This window comes from Pelecanus crispus, chromosome 5 (genome assembly GCF_030463565.1).
Source record: "Pelecanus crispus isolate bPelCri1 chromosome 5, bPelCri1.pri, whole genome shotgun sequence".
NCBI classification, from domain to species: Eukaryota; Metazoa; Chordata; class Aves; order Pelecaniformes; family Pelecanidae; genus Pelecanus; species Pelecanus crispus.
Window position 1 is genome coordinate 76,579,288 of NC_134647.1, and position 13,015 is coordinate 76,592,302.

At 38.7% G+C, this 13,015-nt stretch overlaps 1 protein-coding gene across 3 annotated transcripts in view; it reads left to right on the top strand.

Annotated features, from left to right (window-relative positions):
- The window catches only part of PRKACB (protein kinase cAMP-activated catalytic subunit beta), a 38,716-nt gene that overhangs the window by 5,588 nt on the left and 20,113 nt on the right, over positions 1 to 13,015 (top strand). The window contains exons 1-3 of one of the 3 annotated variants that reach the window (XM_075710255.1): positions 6,541 to 6,550; positions 11,756 to 11,817; positions 12,772 to 12,900. In XM_075710255.1, coding sequence (XP_075566370.1) covers positions 6,541 to 6,550; positions 11,756 to 11,817; positions 12,772 to 12,900 — 201 coding nt within the window. Of the gene's footprint in view, positions 1 to 6,540; positions 6,551 to 9,423; positions 9,466 to 11,751; positions 11,818 to 12,771; positions 12,901 to 13,015 lie in introns of those variants that run through there. The other 2 variants (XM_075710254.1, XM_075710253.1) reach the window with 2 other exon arrangements.

Genomic DNA, 13,015 nt, shown 5'->3' on the forward strand with positions numbered 1-13,015 from the left:
TCTGCAGCTTGCATCTGTAGATTTCATTCATTTTGACATACAGGCTCCCGGTTTCATTAAAAATAGAAATAAATAGTTGCAACTTTTACCAAGTGTCAGTTCCTAGTCAAAAGGATCTATAAACCAGAAGTTTAATTTTGACAAGGGAAAGGTGACTATTTCCTCCTCCATCAAGTGAGGATTAGATTAAGTCTTCACTGTAAACATTTCCTCATTTAAACCACTTCTGCTTTTCAGTGCCCCTTTGTGGGTGTCTTCACTGCAGCAGTGTTACATTACACCCTGTCAGTGGATAAAATCAGATGCTCTCCTTGTGAAAGATTGCCAAGATGCAAGTGAAGCCTCAATGGAAAAAGTGATATATTTTCTTCAATTGCAAATACAATTGGCTTACTATTTTTTTTCTTCTTTTTTTTCCCCCCCTTCAGGAGAGCTCCAGCTATGTTCTGGGTTTGGGTTTGGTTGGTTTTTTTTTTTTCCTGGAAAGACTTGAAAGAATGAAAAACTGGTTTTCTGTTTCTTTGGTTTAGGGTTTTTGTTTTGAACAGCAGAACATTCTTGAACAGATTAAACTGGAAGGCCAAGTAACTTTAGTAGCCCCAGCTCCCAGTTCTGAAAGGTGCCACTCTGCTAGATCCTCTCTCGCTAGGAATAGGCTTACTACTCCCAAGTATCACCAAGTACCTGGCTGGGCTAGTACTTTCAAATACTGCAGATAGAGGTAATTGCCGATACAGAAACTTACACTCCTAAGATCGTCGTTACCAAATGCGTGTGGAGGCGGATGGAGCAGTATGAGGAAGGAGGGTGAGCAATGCTGGTAGACTCTTCTGAATTATTGTCCAGCTTTGCGTGCGCTGGGGGAGTGTTTCAGGAGCGAGGGTGAAGGGTGGTAGTGTAAATATCTGAGTTACGTGCATTGGGAACATCTTCTAAGGGCAAGGGACAACAAGGAGCAACTAACTACTCCCACTGCTGAAAAGGCTATAGAAAATGGAAGGATGCCATGGAACGTCTGGGTGCCAGAATTACACTTCTTCCTATATGCATCTCATGGGACTAATGGTTTCTTCCTTTCAAACATTCCCCAATGTTACCCATCACCTCCTGACAGCGGACTGGGATAACTTCTTAGGTGTTGACCTAGGTTCATGTTTTGTTCTGATTCTTGTACGAAATATTTGCAAAAAGAAAAGGCAACACAAGAGTTGCTGCGTTGACGTAGTTCTTAAAATGCATCCATACAGTGAGCAGTCCCTCAGGGTGCTTAGTTTGCGGTATAAGCAAAAAATGAGTTTAATAAAATCGGGGTTTCTTCCAAAGGAAAGGGTATTTGTTATGTTGTAATCTTGCATCTCTCGAACTGTGACTTACTCTAGTCCCTGTTGTTACATTTCTTACATATATTTTGTTACCAGAAAGTTTTTCTTCTTTCCTGGGTTTTTAGTTTACGTCTCAAATTGTTTACATAATTATTTGTTGCTGGTTCCTCTAAGAGTTGCTGCTGGTGTTGCTGGTGCAGGCCAAAGTTCGCAGCACGAGTTCCCCAGCTTAAATATTGAGGTTCTTATGGGCAGTTTTGTAACTGGAATAATGTTTTTGGTGTTTTCCTTTATTCATTCAAGTTGCTGACAGATACTCCAGCCCATTCATGTGGTTTACATTTTTTTATTTAAACTTTTTTGCAGTGTTTGCAGCTTGATTTTGTGCAAGTTTTATGCCTGCCTTTTACCCACATAAGCACTTTTAACCAGTGTCTCTCTAAAGGCCCTTTCTTTATCAGAACGGATAGTAAACACTCTTACCTACTTTTTGCCTGCCTAACTCTGAGGCAAACAAAAACTTGTTCACTTGATGTGTTGAATTGTGAAATGTGTTTATTTACATTCCTTACATTACACTTCCTTATTCAGGAAGTCAGTCTCTCTGCTATTTAAGGTTTTAAATGCACTTCTCCTGCTTGGCTAGTTACTGCAAGCAGCCCTTTCCTGTAAATACTGAAAGTGTGTTCTGCGGGAGATATGTCGGTGTAGCGATGTGTCAGAATCTCAAAACTTGCAAAGAGATGAAGAGCTATTTTGCTGATTTACCCTGACAGCTGTGAAGATGTGTCTTACTGATCCCAGCGCATGTATATGAGAATCTGTGTAGTTTTAACTGTTAGTGCGAGGGCTGGGACAACGTACCTTTCTGGGAAGCGGACTTGGACACGAGTGCAGTTAAACCAAGATTGGCATATCTACTATTATTCTCATGCCTTGTGTGAAATATTTGGAAAAAAAGAAAAAGCAACACAAGAGTTGCTCTCTTCAAGTAACTTGTAAAATGCACCCATACAGTGAACAGCCCCTGCAGTTGTTTAGTTTGGAGTATAAGGAAGAAATTAGTAAAACTTGGGTTACTTCTGAAGAGAAGGGTGTTTGTGCATGAGTGTATCTAGTGTTATGAGAGGCATTGCCTGCTTGCAGGGAATTTATTAGTCAATATGCAGATCAGATCAACCACCTGCAGATTTATGCTTAGTGTTTCTAATAATCTAACCATAAAACATAAGTGGTAGCTGCCCAGTAATGTGCTGTCCTCTTTAGTCACTGAACTTTTACAAAGAGGGAAGGTGGGGCAGTGATGTGGAGAGGAAAGTTGGTGCTAGCCAGTTAGCTCTGTCTTACAGTGCAGAGGGGTGGATAGCTTAACTACAGGAAGACTGCAGCAGGTGCCGTAAACATTTTGCTTGGTGTGTGGTTTTGATTGTAAGAGGAAAATCTAATTATTTTGTATATTTGTGTTTAATTACTAGAATTTGCTAAAAACCTTTACTCAAGAATGTGATACCTTGACAAGATATTTTATAGTAGTGCCCTAGAAAATTTTGTTCGTGGAACTCATTCTTAAAATGTCTTCTTTTTTGTTTTCCCCCGCCATGGTAACCATGGAAATATATGCAGTACAGAAACAAGAGGTGTTTGAATCGTCACAGTTTTCACACAGTTTTCAATTTTCTTTGTAAAGTAATACCTGTTACATTTCATGCAGGAAGGTGGTCTTTCACACTATGGGTCCTGTGGTAGATGCAACATTTTAGATTACATGCTGGGTAAAGTTCAGCTCCAACTATAGAGGGTGGTACTGCACAGATGAAACTTAATTCCTAGTTGCTCACAAAGCGCATCAACATATGATAATTGAGGATTTTGCATGTTAAGATTTCTTCACGTAACCTTTTCTGTATGATCTGATTTTATATGAAGGGAGTGTTAAGTACTGCATTTGAAAGTAATTGTATTAAAGTTATAAATGATTAATTTGAAATTTTAAGTTAATGGAATTAACTTATCTAATACAATAATTGAAAATTAATAACTTAAAATTAGACATTTCTCAGAGGCCTTTTCAGTAGTCCAGTGCCGTACTTTGATGGTCAGGTTACACAAGCCCAAACTGGCACTCCTTCAGAAGAGGAGCAGTTCTCCTGCCCCACATATTTGCCCATTTTCACCCCACTTGTCCCTTCCCTCACCCCAGGAGAAGCATTCATGTGGTGAAAAGAACTGGGAGCTGCTGTGGATTAAAATTAGCTTCCCTTGTCCTCCCCTGCCTTCTGTCCATTACTTTTTAATCTGGCCTAATTCCCTGACCTGGCTTGGCAGTCGGCCACAAGGATGCTTTTGCTCTTTCAAGGAAGGTCATGGTAGAGAAGCAGTGACTGTGGAAGGACAGGACTGGGGTTTTTGTATTTGTACCAGCCCATACTGAACACTGAACTGCAGCCTAACAAACCAAACCGCTATTTCTTGGACTTCTAAGCCTCAAAGCATGTGGATTGTTGCAAGAGAAGCAGCAGATTTACGAATGTGTTGTCTCCTGCAGTCTGGAATAACTCCCTTCAATGAACACTTCAAGGGCAGGAAGAAGGCATGAGAGAGACTCCTTTCCTTAGGCCAAAGCGTAGTTTCAGCGTATTCCAGAACTAACTGGATGCCAGTTCTAACTGGTCGTTTTAGAGAAATGGAACAAAAAGTCAACCTAATCAGCAAAAGGTTGCTAACAACACTTTAATTTGAAAGGAAAGGTAGGGCAAGAAAGAGAGGTGCCACCCTGAAGGACTAAAAGACCCGCAGGGATGGAACAGCTCTCGCCCACCAGGAATCTCCAGGAGACTTTAGGTCATGTCCCGTGGATGTTCAGATGAAGCTATTCTGCTTGTCTGCATTGAGGAAGTCTTGCATATAATCAATAATTTAGGATTTGAATAGTAAATCCCAGCTCGGTTCATAGGTTTTGGTTGTTGGTTTTGGATTTTTTTGCAGTGAGGAAGAGGCTTTTGGTGTAACTGGAAAATGTAGCGTTTATCTGTGTGTGTCTTGAGGGAGGAGTCACATTTTTTAATGAAATACATTAATTTATAAATTTCAATGAGCATTGGGTCTGGATTCTCTTTTAGATTAAGAAAGCAGAGTTTTTATCTCATTTGTTTTGGTGGAAAATGATTGAATTGGGACATACATATGCATGTTCAACTCTGCTGAGCAGAGCCTAGTACAACACTTGATTGTATTTGTGAGTGAATAAATTTACTGTATTACATTATATGTTTGGGGTTTTTTAAAGAAAGGGATTCACATTTTAAGTGACTTGGTGTTAGTTGGGTTTGGTCTTGTGTCCCCAGAGTGGTTCCTGTATGTTGTACTTTTTGTACTCCTCCGTTTAGACCAGTACTTTACGATTTAAGAAGAAGAAGGGGAAAAGACTGAAAATTGGATTTGGAAATAAAATTGATTTTATTATCTCTAATAAAAATAGGAGGAGGAAGTCAGTCTGACTGTAGCAGTTGTGTGCAGTAGAGTATCTACAGCTCAAAAGTCAACAAAGACAGGTATTGTCTCTGATAGCTAAAAACCTGGCTCCTCTTTTGGTTTGTCTAAATCTGTCACATCTCTTACGCAGGCTGTTGCTGTCTAGCCAGCCAAGTAAAGAAGTGAAAATTAAGTAAGACTTCAGCTTTGTTTAATTTACAGCTTAAAGTTATAGCCTGTAGCACTGAAAATTTGGGGAGGGGGGCCAGGGAGAGAAGAATGTTGGGCTCTTTGTAGAGCTCTTAACTGTTGCAAACCTGCTTTTATAAGACTGACAAAATACTGTCTAGCTCAAGGCTTCTAAATTGTGGACAGGATTAAAATAAGATTTTGCCTGTGTTCCAGATTTTCAGTTGTAATGGATGAGAACAATTTGTATTTTACAATTACTGCACATTGCAAATTAATTCCTGAATGTGCCTCCCCCAAAAATCAGATGCTAGTGTTCTCTTCTAGTCTTCAGGCACTGCAGCTGCAATTGCTCTTAATTTACTGTTTATCCTGTTCCTCTCCCTTTTTCCTCTGTGGTTTTTCCATGCCTTTCTCTTCTCCACTTCTTACCAGTCCTTCCCAGTATTCCACAGAAGTGTTTACAGTGTGCAGTTAGATTAATTAATAGCACTTGCATTTTAATAGCAAACTTGCACGTAGTTAATAATTCTTACATGATCCTTCTTTTACTAAGAATTTTTAGGTTTTGTATTCCAGCAAATGAGCTCTTTCAGAACTGTTCTCTGTGTTTGGGGTTTTTTTTTTTAACTGAAGTTTCTCATCCATTGCAGCTGGGTAAGTTAGTTTGCTCTGCATCACCAGTTTTTAACATAATTAATGTTTAAACGGAAATATAAGATCAGAACCTTGCTCTCAAAGTAAAATGGGATGAATGAGATAATAAATGGATGCAGAGTTTATTAATCTAGCCTTTGTGACTTTGCATCTCTTAGAGCAGAAGCAACACAAAATTCTCGCTGGTTGGTTTTTCGCAAGAGAGCCAGTAAGCGTGTCTCACTGCAGTGTTAAGACAAGATTGACTTGCCCTGCACCAGGCTTATATCACATTGGACTTTTTTCCCCCCACCATTTTCATATTGTGAGAAACAAAACGTTTTGTTCTTGTTGACAGTCTGTTTCAATGATACAAACGAAAATGTTTGTGTTTTGTAGAGTTTCCCAGCTATTAAAATGGTAGCTGGTGCTCACACTACTTCCTTTGAATGTATTAACACATAGCTGTGTTTATTTTCAAAGACTTGCAGGGTAGAAAAATCTTGCTGTAAGCCTTGTGATATTTTTTCCTGCTAATCAAAAGAGAAATTTAAGGATATTTAAGACAACAGGTTAATGGTGTTGTAAGAGTGGGACTTAGAACTCGAATCGTATGCTTCTCGCTTGCTTCTGAAATGTGGTACCATAAGCACAGGATTCACTGAGGCATCTATATACATCTCGATAATGTTTAAGCCTATAAATATATTGTTTTTATAAAAATGAAATATAGAGATATATTTACCAGAATCTCTTCATACATATTTATTTTTCCATTAAATGAAATTTGGAGATTTAATTAAATACCCCATTTAATTCTAGACTTCAAGTGATTATATTACAGTTTTGGAACAGAAATTGAATTGTATTTTGATAAAGGACATTTTAAATACCAAGCAGAGATTGGCATTTAGCACAGCAGATGGGGGTTTGTAGTGGTGCCCAATGTTTAGTCTTAATCAGTTTAGTTCTTGCTTTCTTGCCATGAATCCTATCCAAATACTTTTTTTTTTTTTTTTCCCCCAAAAAAATTCTGGCTTGCTGGCTCTTGTGGGAGATGTGCTTGAGAATAACAAATACAGTGCACGTGGGAGGTGGGAGAAAGGCAAAGTAATTCACGGTAACTCTTCAGGACTGCTCCATCTGTGACCCCTTTCCCTCTGCTGTCGTTGCACCCCTGCGATGAGAGGTCCTAAACATTTAATTTTTTTCAGGAGCTTTCCTCTGATTCACTAGCTCTTAAACTGTGTTTTAGGCCAGAGTACTCTTTATAGTGCCTACATACCATTTGTTAACAATTTTTTTATAAGCTTGCTAACTTTTCATACAAAAGTTAATCAATAAAACAAACAAAAATATTGTACCTTGTGTGAATATACTGTTAGATAACCAATCTCCCGCTGTTTGGGGGGGGCGGTTCAGGGGTGTTTTGGTTTTGTGTGTGTGGTAGGGTTTTCTCATTTGTTTGGGTTTTGGGGTTTTTTGTTTGGTTGGGGGGGAGGGTTGGTGTTTGGGGTTTTGGCGGCTTTTTTCTTTTAATGCCTGCTTGTGTGCCAGTGTTACCTAGGAACCTCTTGATCTTGAGTTCCGCTTCCCTTCGAAGTCTCTTCCAGCAGGCTTTCCCGCTTCTCACCGCGTTGCCTTGGTTCTGAGCGCGGATCTCCGCAGGCCCAGCCTCATGCCGCCCGCGATGCGCAAGGCGGTAGCTTGTGCCTTGTCCGGCTGCGGGAGCAGCTGTAGCGTTGCTTCCGACCAGGGTTTGAGCTGCAGCAGGCAGAAGTCAGAGTAGAATCATAGAATCGTTCCGGTTGGGAAAGACCTTCAAGATCATCAAGTCCAACCATTAACCCAGCACTGCCAAGCCCACCACTAAACCATGTCCCTAAGCGCCACATCTACGCGTCTTTTAAATACCTCCAGGGATTATAAAAAGTTACAAAACCGCTTCAAGGCTTTCAGTTGTAACTTCTTGGCCATTGCCCCATTTCTTGCTACCTTTTTTGGAATCTCCCCAGATTTCCTACTATATGCTTTGGGTGTTTGCATTGCATAAAATATGCCTCTCCTGCCAACGATTGCTCGTGCTGGCCATGAAGAGCTGGGTTTGCGCTGCGTGTTTGTGCTTACCTAATCTCGAGCGCTGGTGCATCCTCTGCAGTTCCAGCCGGCATCCTTCCTGACGCATCCAGTTGTTTTGACCACTTCTGTGGCCCTCATCGTGCCAGTGCTGTTAGTCGAGCTTTGCCCTCTCCTTCCAGCACCTTCCTTTCCCGAGCACCAGCTTTTCCTCCTTTAGTTTCAGCTCCTTCGCTCCAACTTCTGCTGTGTCAGCGAAACCAGTCTGAATGGGGTCTGTTTGCTGGTCTTGGCGTGTGCTCCTCGCATCCTCATCTCCGCTTCGCTCAGCCGTATATGAGTGAGCCTTGCTCTCCAGTGCCTGTGGGAACCTCTATAGCAACATCTCTTTCCTGGGTTCCTTTTTTGACAGTCTTACAAAATTAAATCATACCGGTATGGTGACCGTACAGGATTCCCGTATGCATTCCAGTTTGCATACACCAACTTCAGCTGTGCGGTTTAGACTTTTCAAGGGGTTTTGTTGCTGTTGTTGGGTAACAGGACTGAAATCTGATTGTGAATTTTTTTTTTTTTTTTTTTTTTTTTTTTTTTTGAGACTGCTTGCCATTTCTGTGCTATCCACCACATGCCATGCAATTCACACATGCTGTCTTTTGGAACAAAGTGCTAAGTAGTGGGAAGATCACCCGATTACAGGTTTTATTGTGATCCAGCATGCTGCGACGAAGATAGATACACTTTTGTTAGCAACAGTTCCTTGGATGTGTGTGTCTTGGAATAGATTAATTATTAAAGATGCCAACTTGATCTCCTGAAGTTTTGTAAGCTGTGCTTATTTCTGTGGTGCATCATCTTTTTTTCATACTGAATTTAGCTGCTTTGGGTTTCTTTTTTTTTTTCCCCCCTCTTTTCTTTGCTCAAACATTCTGTGATTTAGCATGAGTCATTCTGTCTGTGTGGGAAAGATCTGGTTTATTACAGGGTCCGTTCTCGAGTGGGGAGGGGAACGGGGGGAATGTATTTGTGTCTTCTATGTGTTTGTTGTGGAAATGCATAAAACTTTTTTTTTTCTTCTCTTTCTTTCCTCTCTTCATCATCTCATCTGTGTGGGTGAATGTTCCTGCAAACCCTTGGGGAACCTATAGAGACTTTTGGTATGCTCATTCCTTCATTAGTGCCCAAAGTCACAGATGCTAGGAACAATTTAAAGACTAGAAAAGCAAACAAGAGTCACATCGTAACAGCGTAAAGTGGCTAAAAATGTGCACTTGAGGAAAACCTCAAAGTCATTGTCTAATAATCCTACTTGTTTGCATCATCACAATAATACCAATGGCCGCTACTACCCAGTTGGCATAAATTTTGATTCTGCGCTTGAAAAGTAGAAATGAAATGTGTTCTCCTATAGCAAGAGCTAATGTTTTGTGATCGAGATACGGTTTTCAAAAGTACCTATCCTGTTTCAAATTCCAAGTCCAATTTTCAGAAGTGACTGAAGTGTATGCACTTACGTTGCCTAAATTCTATTTGAAATCACCTGCTGAATTGTGTTGTGGTGTAGGAGCCCAGGTGACCTCTGCAAATAAGAACCAGGCACAATTTGACCCACTTTCTCATTAGGAAGAAAACATAATTCTAATAAAACACACCACATATGAAATAATTTTTAAAAGATAGCGATTTTAGGATAAATGAGTGCTATAAGGTAGTTTTATTTTGAAAAGACATGTTCAATGCTGCTTTCCAAGAAAAGAGAGCAAAAGTAAAGTAGAATAAGGTAGAAGTTTTGTTGAAGGAGAGCTTGTGGCTTATTGATATTTTAGAAATGAGAGATTTTTCTCATGCTTCCACAATTTGAGTATTTCCAGCTGGATCACATTTTTTTTCATAAACAGCTTTCTGTATTCTGTAAGTAGAACAGAGACCAAGATGACTACATGTAAATGTCATTGTGTCTTTTTATAAATACTGAACAATTATATTTCAGTGCAAAATATGTGGAAACTTAAAATATTTATTTGTATGAACAATGGAGATAGCATGAGGGATATTTAAGACATGTACCGTAACAACATGAAAAAAAAAATGAGACCAATTATTTCATGTTTTGGTTGTGCTATGTAGTGTTAATGTTCATTTCTAAGCTACAGCCACTTAAGTTTGAAGGCTCAGCTTTTTGGTAATCTTAATGATCATCTTAGGTTTTTTTTCTTGTCATTAAGAGAAAATAATGTTCATGCTACTTTGACATAAATTAATGTTTAAAAAACTTTATCAGTAGTCATCACCTTATCAAGTCATCTCTGTTCTCCTCATGGAAGAAGGGTCATCAGGCATTAATTTGGACATTGTTACCTTCCCTTCTTTGTGTTGAGAAATTATTTCATGCCACAGGAAATCCTGTCCTTTTTCTCAAATTAGGATCATTAGAAGTCATTATGTGAGTAACCCCCATAATTTAAAAACAATGGAAATATTTTCCCCACATGGGATAAATGTCAAACATTTTACTGATTATCCACTAAAATAGTTTTAACTCTCAGTGAGTTTTAATGCCAATATTCCTTTGATATAAACTGTGGTTTTCTTTCTTTACTTAATAAGTTTAGGGTGATAAATGTGTTCCTCCTCTCTGATATTGCTTGTTTCTCTTAAAATAAAATTACTGAGTGGATATCATGCTTTAAACACTTTTCTGACCTTGAGGTCTGCCAGAACTTGTGACAATTTTTGTGAAATTTCCATTTATTAATGCTGCTCCATCAGAGCCAGTGATGGTGGGAGCCATAAACCTCCCTTGAGTGTTTTGTGCCAGTTGAGTCCCATAGCACACTTGAGGGGGGGAAAAGAGGAAAAAGAAAAAAATTCACGACCAGTCTTCTCCAGGGCTGCCATTGTTTTTACTGCTGCTGTAACTATACAGGTAATAGAAGAATGATAAGAGAATTTTTGAGAACTTCTCTGTGTAGACCCTAGTATTCTCTGAAAAGAAAAGTACAAAAAAGTTCTGATTCATCAGATGGTTGTTTACAACCCCTTATAAGCCTGATTTTTTTTTATGACCATCAGAAGGTAAAATACAGTTGCTAAAACACATATTTCTAGATATTGACCAGAATAATCTTGGCACATTGCTGAGTATTTTTAGAAATTGCTTATGGCGGAACATCGCAGTACAGAAAATCCACTGTTATTAACGTTCTATTATGTGAAATGTTTCAGAGAACACAAAAACAATATGATATTTTCTTCTTGATTCTGTGACTCTTTCAGAACCACAGCAATGCCTGAAACACCTCCCATTTATGACTGTGCATTAAATAATCTGCATTGATCTGGCTGATAATTGATATTCAAAAAACAGAACAGCTGAAAGATGATCTGAACAAAATATGTTGGTGCACATTTTATAAAAGTCATCCAGAATTTTGCTATTATACATTCCTTCAATTTCGATGGAAAATCAATATTAAAAATACATCTTCTCTGACTGTGGGCATGCCTACTGTGCAGTGTCGTTGTAGCCCTGTGCGTTGTCTTTGCTTGCAGTAATGCTGTCCATCTGGTACTTGAGCTTGCAAACAGCCTTTAAATAAAGGTGATGGGGGGGGAAGCAATGAGATTGACATTAGGCTCAATCAGTTGAAAGAAAATGTAACTTTTATTTAACAAAAATAGATAAAAAGACTGTCTTTGTGCAGTGGCTATTTATAAATGTCAGGCGTTTGTGGTTTTTTTCCCAGTCGAATTAAGAACATCTTACATCACCTTAAAGCCTGCTTGCGTGTACAGTATTGTGAGTTATTAGAGCTGATGTAGTTTAAGTAATTTGTGTAGAATGATGTAGTTACTCCAGAAAGCTTAGCAGTCACCTGGAGATATTGTAGAAGTTCTAGAGGCATTGGCGCTTGCTTTCATACGTGGTGAAAGTTGCATATTACGAGTTGAAGAAAGAAGTTGATAATGTAGTTTACATATTTTGTTAACAAAGTATCTTCATCGCATCCATTATGAATTACATTAATTAGAATGTACTTTTTTCTTGTATGTGTTTTCAGTGAAAGAGTTCCTAGCCAAAGCCAAAGAAGACTTTTTAAGAAAATGGGAAAGCCCCCCTCAGGTATCAGTCATTTAAGCATTTAATAATTTTCTCTATTGCATTTTTTGGATAATGTTATCAGTGTGTTACCAGTCTGTAATGAGCAGCGCGGAAAACAGAAATAAGTTTAATGCAATTTTTAGAGGAGTTTCCATTTTTAATGTCAGTTTTGTCATTGAAGTTCATCGGCGAAGACTCTCAGTTCTTCTCCAGATTTGAGCTGATGAAATGCTCGTACTGAACAACAGCTTTCCCTTACTGGGAATGATGTTTTACCATCAACGTGACAACACTCAAAATCTATTGGCGTGTTTTAGCTGCCTTTTTATAACACATAAGTGCTGGCACATCTGTAATTTACCCCGTTAATAATTTCCCCCACGGTATTAAGGGGAGTTAAGGGTATTAAGTCTGTTGCATGGGGCTTGGGGGCAGGTTAAGGAGCTTGTTAGAGAGAAATCTTTTAAAATTTGAACTTGGGGGTTTGGGTTTTTGTGAAAGGGTCGTTTTTAAAGCAGCATTTGAAATGCTATGGTAATGAATATCTGAGAAAACTTACTCAGTGATATGCTCTTCAGACAATTCTCATGTAGAACTGTCTCTAGAGCTTGGGGGTTTTTGCATGTTCTAATATTCTTGTTTGTGAAGCACGATGGGGGTTATTTATCTGCATGTTAAATTCATGATCTGTTTACTGGTAAATGTTTCTTACTAAGCATGTGTCATATGTAGGGACAAATTATAGAAATGTTGATACAATTTAGTTAAGTCTTTTTCTGTTGTAATGAGTGCAATGTAAAATCTCATTAAAATTTGACAGGCATGAAATAATAACAACGGTATAGTTGGCTATGGTTGTCTTTGATAAATGTAATTTTAGTCAGTTTTCTTTCATAAATTGATTAAATCCATATAGTTAAAATTGTCTCTGGGTATTAAATTGTAAATAACATCATTATATCCTTGTACATGTAGAATACTGCTGGCCTAGATGATTTTGAGAGGCAAAAAACCCTTGGAACAGGGTCATTCGGGAGAGTCATGATGGTGAAACATAAATCCACAGAACAGTATTATGCTATGAAGATACTGGACAAACAGAAGGTTGGTGTAATTTATAGTGGTTTTTGTGGTACAAAAGAGTTTGATGTAGACGAAGATCTGGTAACTGGTTAAACTTTGTTGCACTTACTGTGCTTTTGCTTATCGCACTTGAATA